The 11,060-nt window shown below is 37.5% G+C and overlaps 1 protein-coding gene across 14 annotated transcripts in view; it reads right to left on the reverse strand.

Annotated features, from left to right (window-relative positions):
• Positions 1 to 4,366: 4,366 nt before the first annotated feature.
• Positions 4,367 to 11,060, reverse strand: part of ZNF644 (zinc finger protein 644) — a 73,094-nt gene continuing 66,400 nt past the window's right edge. For 7 of the 14 annotated variants that reach the window (XM_017805505.1, XM_017805506.1, XM_017805504.1 and 4 more), the window contains 2 exons: positions 8,456 to 8,558; positions 7,396 to 7,968 (listed from right to left, as the gene is read on the reverse strand). In XM_017805505.1, coding sequence (XP_017660994.1) covers positions 7,776 to 7,968; positions 8,456 to 8,558 — 296 coding nt within the window. In that variant the 3' untranslated portion in view covers positions 7,396 to 7,775. Of the gene's footprint in view, positions 7,969 to 8,455; positions 8,559 to 11,060 lie in introns of all 14 variants that reach the window. The other 7 variants (XM_017805516.1, XM_017805513.1, XM_017805509.1 and 4 more) reach the window with 2 other exon arrangements.

The raw sequence follows: 11,060 nt of genomic DNA on the forward strand, positions 1-11,060 counted from the left end.
AATTAAGACAGAATTTTAACAAAACTTTTTAAGTTAAAAATAACACAACTAATGCTTTCCTGAAGGCAGAAGAAAGGAACTGAGAAAGAAAGTCCATGCAGGGAAAGTTAAAAAAAATATGGAAAGTGTTCAGATTTGCTCTCTTGATAAATGAGCTCCCTGTGACAGCAGTGAACACAAGCTCTGGCTGTGGGCAGCACGTGCTGCTGTTTGCTGGCAGCAGGAGCATAAAGCAGTTGAAGCTCTGAATATATCTGGTTCAATTTTGTATAAGAGCTCAATTTTTATTGTGATCCCAAATCTTTCAGAGCTTTCTCTCTATGTAACAGTAATAACAACAACAGCATAACAGATTTGTCAGCTTCAGTCAAATTCTCAGAGATAGAAAGCTGAAATAAAGCACCTGTGGTGGGCTGACCATGACTTGACACCATGTGCCCACCAAAGCTGCTTTGTCACTTTTAAACTGGACATGGGAGAGAAACTATAACAAAAGGCTCATGGGTCAAAACAAGGAGAGAGGATTTTTGTTCTGTATAATCCAAAGTCACTCTAAAATCTAAACATCTCCTCCTCCCTCCATCACTTAAGTACAGACAGCTACTGCCTCTATATAAAATAAATCATAAATTAGGCCATTAGCTATGCTTTTAAGAATACTGAGAAGTACTCTATCTGTGTTCACAGTAATACAGCTTATAGGACTTTCCCAAAAAGCTTCATCACTGGTAGCCAGCAGAAAACTGAAGTCCTGAAGAACAAGAGAGATGAAAAATGAAGATGAAAAAGCAAATGTGGATATAAACAAAAACTGAGGAAAGGGAAAACAAACCAAGCTAGGAATGAAGGTAATGAAAACGGTCAGGTTAGCAGCCCAGTGAGGTGCGGCTAAGTACTGTCCCCAGATGGGAGCCTGGGCCTGAGGGCAAAGAAATGAGTTTGGGATCCTGGAAGAACACTCACATTCTGGGTCAGGGTCTTTTGTAATTTATTATCACTCAGTCAGCTGCAGTCAGAGTACACTGGGATTAGTAGTGGAAGTTATTTCAGTGAGAAAAGAATGTTTTAAAATGATGGAGGTAGTAAAGGAGGGAATTTCTGAAGTCAGTGAATGGCAACCCCTACATGAGCAGAACCTGGAAAATCAGATTTCGGTACCAAATTTGTGACTGAGTCCATACATGGGAAAAGCTGCTCACGTTACTCCATGACTGTACCAAGTGTCTATGGATTTATATGCAGCACTTAAAAAGCATCAGTAAATGTACTCCAGAGGGCAAAGAGAATGAGTACAGTTGACTTTCAACACAAGAAATTGGATTTAAAGTCTCCTTTCCCTGTCACTGCCTATTTCTTTAACAGTTTGGGGTTAAAACTTAATCCTTGGCTGTTCAGCTAAGGATAATATTTGCCCTAACCTCCTCTGTGCCAGGAACCCAAGCGCACCCCTGAAGATTTGGAGGCACAGCAAATGAAGCCATCAGCTAGATTTCAGGGACTACAAAACAAGTGTCAACCTCAGGCTTATACTGTCTTCTCCTGTTTGCAGTTTCTCTTTTAACCTATGGGGTTTTTGCTTGTTTGTTTGTTTTTAAAAGATTTTTTTCCCCTGCTTCTTTATCTAAATAAGGCTGTTTTCTTTCTCCTACTTTCACACAATTGTTTTTTTCAGGGAAGAGAAAGATAAAAGTATTATTTCTTGTCAGCAAGACTTGTACCTGGGTGACACAGAATTCCTTATTTGGTTAAAACACAGGTTAATGGCGTTAGCTTGCATTCTGCTCTATCAGTCTCTTCTCTTCTGAAGCTGTTTCAAAGAGCACAATGGGATTCAGAGCTTCAGCATTTGTTGCTACAGCAGTAAGGATGGATTTGGATGAGTTTCACAGAGAGCTACAAACATGATTCACAGCTGCTGCTGACTTAAAAGTACATAATCAAATGTTTACATGGGAAGTTTCCAGTTTCCAATAAACAGGTTTTTAAAAAATGGTTGTTTATGTTTAGGAACACTTACCGGGAATATCATGTAAGCATGTTTCATGTTGCAGGTCTCTAACACAAAAGTAGAAGGGTTACCATCATCACTTGTTACATTAACCTCAGATCTTACAAGTTAAAAATACTTTTATTTAAAAGTATAGGATAGAAAGCCCAACGACGTTGCAATTTATACATGTGTAGTACAAGCACCTTAGAAGCTGTGAGAAGGCTCCAAGGCTCCCTTCATTCCCTCACTGAACAGTAAGAGTTGTAATTTTGGGGTTTCTGGGCTTACAGTTACCAAGGATACTATTTGCTTGGGGTTTAATTGTAGTAAGAAGAGCTTGTGGAGCCTGCATAAGAAAGGTCTTTCAGGGCTTTTATAATAAACTTTGCCTCCACCTAAGGAAAAGCATCCCCACAGGAATGCATTTATTCCAATTTTTATTTCCAGCCAAAATAAAACCATGTCAGTCTTCAGGCGACCCGTGCAAACCACTGTCACAGCCAGTGACACACCGCTCAAACCCCTCCACCTCCCATTCCAGCACACTGGGGCCACCTGCACACGAGCTCGGGCACTCGGGACCGCGTCCTTGAAGGGCAAGCGCTGCCACCAGGCACCAGCTACTTGGACCACCAGGTTCTTCTACTTAATGCACTTGAGTATTACTAAGCAGTTTCATAAAAAGGCTGTTAGCTGACTTATGTTCAAAGTTTAATAGGGGAACAGGGCTCTAAAATTAGAGAGCTTTCTTTTGTTTTGCTTTTCAAATACAAGTTTATCAGCCTGTAGTAGAACTAGAAATGAGAACGAGCAGTGCCAGAGTTCAAAACATGGAAGGGATCCCCACTCCAGCCCTTATTTAAAACAAACACACCCCAACAGTCCTTTATGCTATATTTGATCAACTATATTTTTTGCTTACAGTGTGTGTGTGTGAATGGCTGTGTATGGCTATGAATCCTTTCACGCTGCAGGAGACCAGGAACTTGCAGAGTGCCAGGCAGATTGGGTTTTTCAGTGTACTCTGTGCCCAGGTACATGTGGAAGACACCGCACACCTAATGCTGCAGGGGAAAACTGCTTCTAACTGAGAAAGAAGGCACCAGTGAAACCAGACTGAACAGAGAGAGAAGTGGGCAGACGTGCATGGATGAGAGCCACTTTTACTTGTGACTCAGCTTCAGCTTTGGGCCCCTTTCTCTGGTGATGTTCCCTCAGCCACCAATTCTCATTCTTGGTCTCCAATACTGAAATATAAATACCTCCATTTTACCTCACCTCTGAATTTTCAGAAGACTACAGCCAGCAAAACTGCCCTTCTTCCCTCGCCACGTAACTGTTCTGGTCGGGGCAGAATTCCCTGCAGAATGAAGTGACACATGCCATGCAGCTCACCTCCGAACACTGGGAAAAACACCAAGAAGCCTGCAGTGTTAAAAAGGAACATTTTATTGCAAGAGATTACAAATCTGGCACTATGGCCAAATGTTTCCATTACATCACAATTGCTACCCATGTATCAGGCAACAGCACCTACAAAGCATGGTGGATTGAAATATCTGAAATCATAATGCAGTCAGCTTTTTTAAATAAGTACCACCCTAAAAAGATTTTTTTTAAAACAAAGTCAAAACTATATAAACCAATTTTTTAAATATGAAACTGGTGTTTAAGTATCCAGGCATTTAACTATTGTGATAAAAAGTGGAAAAGTCTGTTAACCATAGCATTCAACTAAACAGGCTTTGTTCACAGCCCTTAACCATGAAGTTAAAAGCCAGTACACGTTACTTGCTGTTAATGTTTCCTCATTTGTTCAGCCCAATTTATCTTCCGTAGGTTTTCAGAATCAGGTAGATTTAATGCATAACCCCGCTTTAAAGCGCTGCAGGAAACCCGGAACCATAACCAGCTCAAAAAACCCACCACAGTCAAAAAAGCTTTGCAGGAACACGGCTTCCCATCTCAGGCCTGTGATGCTGACCTTTGGAACTTTGGATGCTCTTCTCTGAGCCCCAGTTCATAACTTGTGTTCCTCCTGTGATCTACTTACCTCAAAGACCTTGCTGATTTCCCTGAGCATGGCTGAAAAGGCAGGACTTTGCGCAGGCACACAGCTCAAACACAAACCGTGTGGCCCAGGACCTGCACCCGACTGTTACAGTGCCCATCTCTGGCACGCCCGGCCCTCGCTCTCCCTCACCCACAGCTCCCGGTACCTATCACTGCTCAGTGCTTCCTCTCCATCAAGGAGTCAGCAGCTCATTTCCTGACACTGCTGGCTGGGTAAGGCGTGCCCTGAGGAAGCAGAAGTTGGATCTGTGGGCAGAGCTGGACTGCCTCAGCTCAGGAGAACAGTGCACCTCACACAGGTCATCCAACTCACGTGCGGCAGGACACGGCAAACAGCAGTAAATGCCCAGGGGTCTCTGTAAGCCAACACGTGTTGTCTGCTTGCCTCCACTTTCCATGCATAGAGCCTGAACACACTACCACGGGCACTTTAAAATCATCTTTCCAACATTCTGCAGAAACATCTTTTCAAGGAACGCAACAGAGTTTTAATTTTTGAATATAATTTGGAAATATCACTGCTATTAGGGAATATAGGCAATCATTTTACAAAAAGTGTATGGGGTGGTCTTCTACAATTTCCAAGGCTTCTCTAAGCATTCTGCAAATTCTTTTGTAATTTTCCTGAGGTTACTACTTAAGAGACCTTTACCAGAAACTAGGATAACTTCAGAAACAAGTAAGACTGTGATAAAGAACCAAAATCAACCAAACAAAAATCACTGCACCACTGCAGCCTTTACCCCAAAGCAATCTAAGTCAACCTGAACAGACTAACACTTGTGTTTCTATGTGCAACTCTGGAAGTCCAGCTCTTTAGCACAGACTGCCACAGAGACTCTCAAGCCACAGAACATGAGTTTGGTATCACAAAGCAACTGATTTAATTTACCCTCTTCTAACATATTATTTAGAATTTCTGTAAGTCCAGAAAGGGGCATTTATATTTCCTTGAAGGTAGTGACAGAAGATCTGTATTTCCAAACAACAGACACCAAGAAAATTAATAGGCCCACTTGAGGAATAGAGGCTAAAGACAGCTAAAGGGTACTCTGATTTTTTATTTTAAAAGTTAATTTAGTTTGTATCAACCATATATGGAATTAATTCAATAATCAGAAGAGTTCTAGAACTTCTGCATATATTTCAAACTATACTGCAAGGATCTGATGCAAGTCAGGCATACAGCTCCAGTGCACCCACTCAGCCTGTCAGTGAAAAACTCTGCTCCCCATCAATATAATCTCATTTTGGAAACTTACCAGCCCTAGAGCTCCCTGCTCTTCACACAACCTTGCATTTTAGCGTTACACAAAGCAGCTCACTATTGGGGTTTAATGAATTAACTAGAATGAACTAGGGTTTTATTATTATTATTATTATTATTATTAACCTAGTAAGAGTTTTTTGCTAACGCAAAATTCCGCACGGTATGGCTTCACCTTACAAGCATTCTTAACAATACTAGATAAATATCATTTGCACTTCATTGATTTGCTCATTTGTTAAACAGCCACAAAATATGGTGCTCTCACAAGCACTTTTTTTGGTGAGAAGGGTAAACAAGCACTCTATTAAAGCATTATAAACATTCAAGGTGATTTGATCACTTCCCTCTATTTGCTTCAACACATTGCTTTAAATCTTCCATTTTCACAGCGTATAAAAAAATCCCACAAGCATCCACAAATTTAGAAATTTGTTAGTCTGCATACACATAATTTGTCTGCAATATACTTCAACATCCCAGTTATCTTTTCTAAAATCTCTAAAGTATTTTTTCCTCCGGCCTTTAAATGTAACAACGTAGATTTTCCAGTTATAAGAGAATAAATTCTGACAAGAAAGCTAAACTTAGCTATAGCAATTTGTACAGTTAAACACCTGATAGCACTAATTTAATGACAGCCTTGAAGAGTTAGGATGGCCATATCTGAGGACTCTGTCCTGTAGAGCTGTGCATTTTCAGCCCATCTATTTTATCAGAACATTAACAAGCCTCATGTGTTAACTCTAAACTCCGTGCACCCAGGAAGACAGACATTTATTCGTATTTTCCACCAATCAAATGTAATGCGTCTGTGAACAATTCAGTTTATTGCAAGTAAATGTACTTTTACTTAAGATCATGTGAAGATTCTAATCTCAAGCAAGACAAATCAATTTCACAAACTTAATTCACACAATGCAAATAAATGCTTCACATTATAGACATTTAGATTTTCTTTAAACCTTTTTATTTAGAGATTTTTCTGGTAAGGAGATATACCATAGGAAAGCAATTTCACTGGCAGTGAGGTATGTATATACTCTACCAAAATACTCCTCTTGCTTTAACTGCTTTTAACTTTATTTACATATAAAGAAAATATCAATGCATATCCTTGGCTTAACTACAGTATGTTACCCTATATGAGTAAAATGAAATGTTACTTGCATACAAAATTGATCTGTAGAGGAATCTAATTTGATTTAAACAAAAATCATGTTTTGAAGACAGTTTAAATGAACAAACACAATTCATCATGACCAAGACACCTGCACCATATTTCCATCCTCACAGCACATTTATTTCAATAATTCTGTAAGTAGGTCCTTAGCATGAGCATAGTGTTACAGTTTTCATACATATAATCACATCCAAAACAAGCTCTAAAATTTAAGTTGTAAACATTCTCTTCATATGTAGAAACAATTCAATCTGTGTTCGAATTTTCTAAAATGATCAATCTTTTAAACAGAATTATAAATGAAAAGTCTACTCTAACTGTGTAGTGAGCAATGCTTATTAGTACATTTCTACAGTGTTAAATAAAATAGTAGAGGCAAACTTCTGTAAGCAAGTCAGACTTTAAGTAAATCATCATAAAAGTAACAAACTTGTTAACAAAAAGATGCTTTGTAATAAAGAAAGTTGGATTGAATCTACTATGATACAAAAACATAAGGGTAAATACCATCTTTGTTGACAAGTAGGAGGTAGCATGGATGCACCACTTTATTGTCAGTGAGAAATGCAACTGAAGTAAAGAATATTTCCTTACCACAAATTTCCAGTATTATGTACATATTTCTCTTAGAAATTTGTTTAAACAAGTTTCCCTCCACTTTTTAGTACAAAAAGCCTCATGTGATTTAAAAAAAACACTTACACACCTAGATAGAATAGTACTAATTGCCCTATTGGAACGAAAACAGTCTCTTGAACTATGAAGTACATGGTATTTAATGCCCTAAGTTGAGTAAATTGTATTAGCAGTTCTTGGTATTATACAAAACACTACATACATACAAACAAAATATAATAGTATCTTATTTTACTATGTAATTCTTTTTGGAATAAACAGAGCCTTGATTTGGGTAACACTGAAGAGAACGTGGTTTCTTTGTTTTATTAAAATCTGTCTTTTAAGTACCCATGTGCAACAATTTAAAAATGGCTGCCATACATATAATGGTCTTGTATTGATAGTGAACACAGTAACTGACAAAAACATAATAAACCTTAAAAACACATCTTCCACCCTATATAAAATATAAAGACTACTTACTGTAACTGTTAAGTATTCAATTTATTTTGATGTTACTGTAATCCTCCTCTATTTTTCTGTCTTTAGCATTTATAAACATAATTTAGTGTAGCAATTTATTTTAAAAAATGATGAAGTATTTCAAATTTACACCCAATTAAAATTTAAAATGTTTCCTTGTTCTATGATGCTGCTTCTGCCATCAGTAAAGAAAACGAAGTTTCAGTAATTGAAGCAGGCTTTTTAAGTAGTGATGTGACTTCAACCATGCCAGCTCCAGTCCGTGGAAGATTTGCGTTGACAATGTGTCGCTGCAAGTGCTTTATCCAGTCTTCTTGAACAGACAGAGGTCCTCGAAAGACCAGACCACAAAACCTACGCAAATATTAAAATTAATCCATCAAGATATATCTAGCTCTACTGAAAAATTATAAAAGACAGACAATAAGTGAAAAGTCTTAATTTTCTTGAAGTTTATTTCTATATATTTTAGCTGAAAAACTTAGTAATTGAGTTCATTAGTAGTAACTGCGAGCACAAACCCCTGCAGTTTATACAACTCACACTCTCACATTTTAAACACTAGCAATAACAATCTGTTCTTATGTAAGGTTTCTTTTGAAGGACAGAATATTACTTAGACATGACCAGCAAGATTTTAGCTAGAGAAGCAAGTGGCAATCACCCGAGTAAGACAGGATCAAATCCTCTTGTCCAAATTAATGAAAATAGGCAATTGCTTACCCTCCATATTATTCAGTTTAATCACAAACATTTATGAGATACAATCCTATATCTTTTTATGACTAAAATTAGTAAGCTCTTAATAATGTGTTCTTTCAATGAAAATAACACTATATACCTGCATCTGAGTATGTAAACTTCATCAGCACTATGAGGTAACGGCAGCATTTTCTTCTTGCTTCCAGATCTTGACCTTGACTTCTTTTGCTTACAGTCTAAAGCTAAGAAGAGAAATTTCCATATGTGAAAGTAATACTTCAATAAGTGTTAACCAAGCAGAGATATTCAGTAAGTATTCCCTATAGCAGTAGTGAAAAGACATCTACCTCCTTGTTATGCTACATTTAATTATAATATAAATCCAAAACAATTACAGTGTATGCTAAGAAACATATTGACAAAACACATGAAGCTATTTTTTTTAGTTTAGCATGGTGCTTGTTCTTTGAAAGACTAGATAATTGACATTCAGCATTAAACTGTTGTTTTAGTATCAGGAAGCACCTACAAACCTATTGCAGAATTATACAGAAGCAAAGCACCATTGGAAATTCCCTTTCATGAATAAAATGCTGTCAAAATCTCGAACTTGTTTTGCAGTTCAAGTACCGTCATAAGACCACTCACGTTCAACCAAGTTACAACTTCATAAAGTTGTAACTTTCAGCTACTACAATCACGAATTTCTAGTTTGAATAGAACACCTATTTCAACATAAAGCAAAAATCTGTCCTTTTGTTCTAAGAATTTCAAATGAAGCTTCCCCCTTGCTCCTGTCTGAATTCTAGTGCAGCTTACAAAAAGTATGTATTAGTCCGTGGCCGTGGGAGTTCTTATTAGGACAATCAACAGAGATGGCAAGGTCACTTTTTAAATTCAGTCTAAGCATTTGAAACTATGTATGAAAATAACGTGTGAGAACAGGAAATGCATAGCAAATGTGTTCAGTTAGCTTTGAGGTCTGTACCTCCTATAAACAGATGTAATGGGAATCTGTAACAAACTCTGGCCATTCTAAGAAGCAGCCAAAATGGGGGATGAGTAGATTAAACTGAGTTAATATTGTTATGATGAAAACAGCTGATAAAGCTCAAGAAGTTTGTGATTGCTTGAACTGAGAAGTATATCTAGCTACACTCTTCCAAAACAAGACACCAACAATAAAACTATAACACAAATACCTTTTGTAAACAACCAGTTACACCACTTCATCAAAAACTCCACAAAAACTGGAAAGACAGCACCAGGTGGTATTCTTGATACCAAGAAGGTATAATGCTACACTACTAAAGCATCTTAACAGTAAAATTAAAAAAAAATTGTTACACTTGTCTAAAGTTTTAGCTCCTATAATATAAAATAGAAGAAATAACCTCTTAGTATTCTGAAGCATAAGGCGAGGCAAAACACGTTGATTTAAAGAACACAGGTCTTGACTGCATCCTTCATTTTTCTCATTTCCTCCAAAGGAACACCTCTCAAGCTTTTACCCTGTAGCCCAAGCTTTTAACTTGGTAGATATACCAGACACTTCCCAGTTCCATCCCCAGATTTAAAGATTCCTACAGTATCTAAAATTTTAGAATGGATTTCTGAGATTTGAAGGTATCAGAGAACCAATAAAATAAATTGAAAGCAGATACCAAACTAAAGAGACTTCCTTCAGACCAAAATCAGGAAAACGAGGTTTAACAGCATTTTTTTTCTGACAGCAACAATGAAAGCAGTCTGGATATAAAGGCAGTAACCCAAGGTGGCGGGGGGGAAAGAGAGAAATGGCCAAGATAACTTTTGGAAAATTGTTAAGGATTTTTTAATACTTTATTCTCTCACCAAAAGCATATTCTTCATTTAATTAGGAAGAAAAAAGATATCATTCAGGCTGTAGGAACTACCAAATAGTATAAATATTTTACATACCGCAACTTCAGTAACAACATCATCAGAAATGTAAGCAGATAAAATACTGGAACCCAGACACCCATTCTCTGAAGAGAACTATTTGTGTGAGGGGCGACTTATCTGAAGCAGTTACTACAGCAAAAGCTTTGCCTTTGATGATTTTGCAGAACATCATGGGAAGAAGGGAAACAGAAATCAGTATTATCCAAATGCAAACACGTCCATGAGTTGTATCTGAGGACAGTTAGCTGATATAAGTTGATATCAGTAAAATAAAAGAAGTAGTGATAACAGACTACTAGTGAGGCCAACCTGCATTTTAAACAAGAACTGGTTGATTTCCTTCATGTTGGCAAAGACATTCATTCCCATAAAGAAATTTGATTCTACTCACACACATCTAGAGCATTTCTCTTTCTTTTTAGACCTGGATTAGTCTTCTGCAACAGAGTTCCTGAAACCTAATGGTTTTGTGTGTGTGCATAATCTACTAAGAAAAAATCCCCTCTGAACTACTGTGCAACCAAACAACAGCAACAATGACAGAAACTGCCATAATGTACCAGAAGAGGTAGTTTCTGCTTCCTTGAAAGGCACCTTTTCCATGAACATTGAGAAAACAAGAAAAACAAAAGAATGGGCATCTTCTCTGAGTCATTTATGATGGAGGCTCTAGATAGAGAAATTACAAAAGAAAGGGCAGAAAATATCACAGTAAATGACATCAAGAAAAAAGATTCAGATTACTCAACGCATTCTCAGAGCAACTTAGCTACATTTGAAAGTAGATTCGCCCGGGCAATAAGCTGTTACAACAGACA

Source organism: Lepidothrix coronata, unplaced genomic scaffold (assembly GCF_001604755.1).
Source record: "Lepidothrix coronata isolate B3197 unplaced genomic scaffold, Lepidothrix_coronata-1.0 Scaffold12, whole genome shotgun sequence".
NCBI lineage: Eukaryota > Metazoa > Chordata > Aves > Passeriformes > Pipridae > Lepidothrix > Lepidothrix coronata.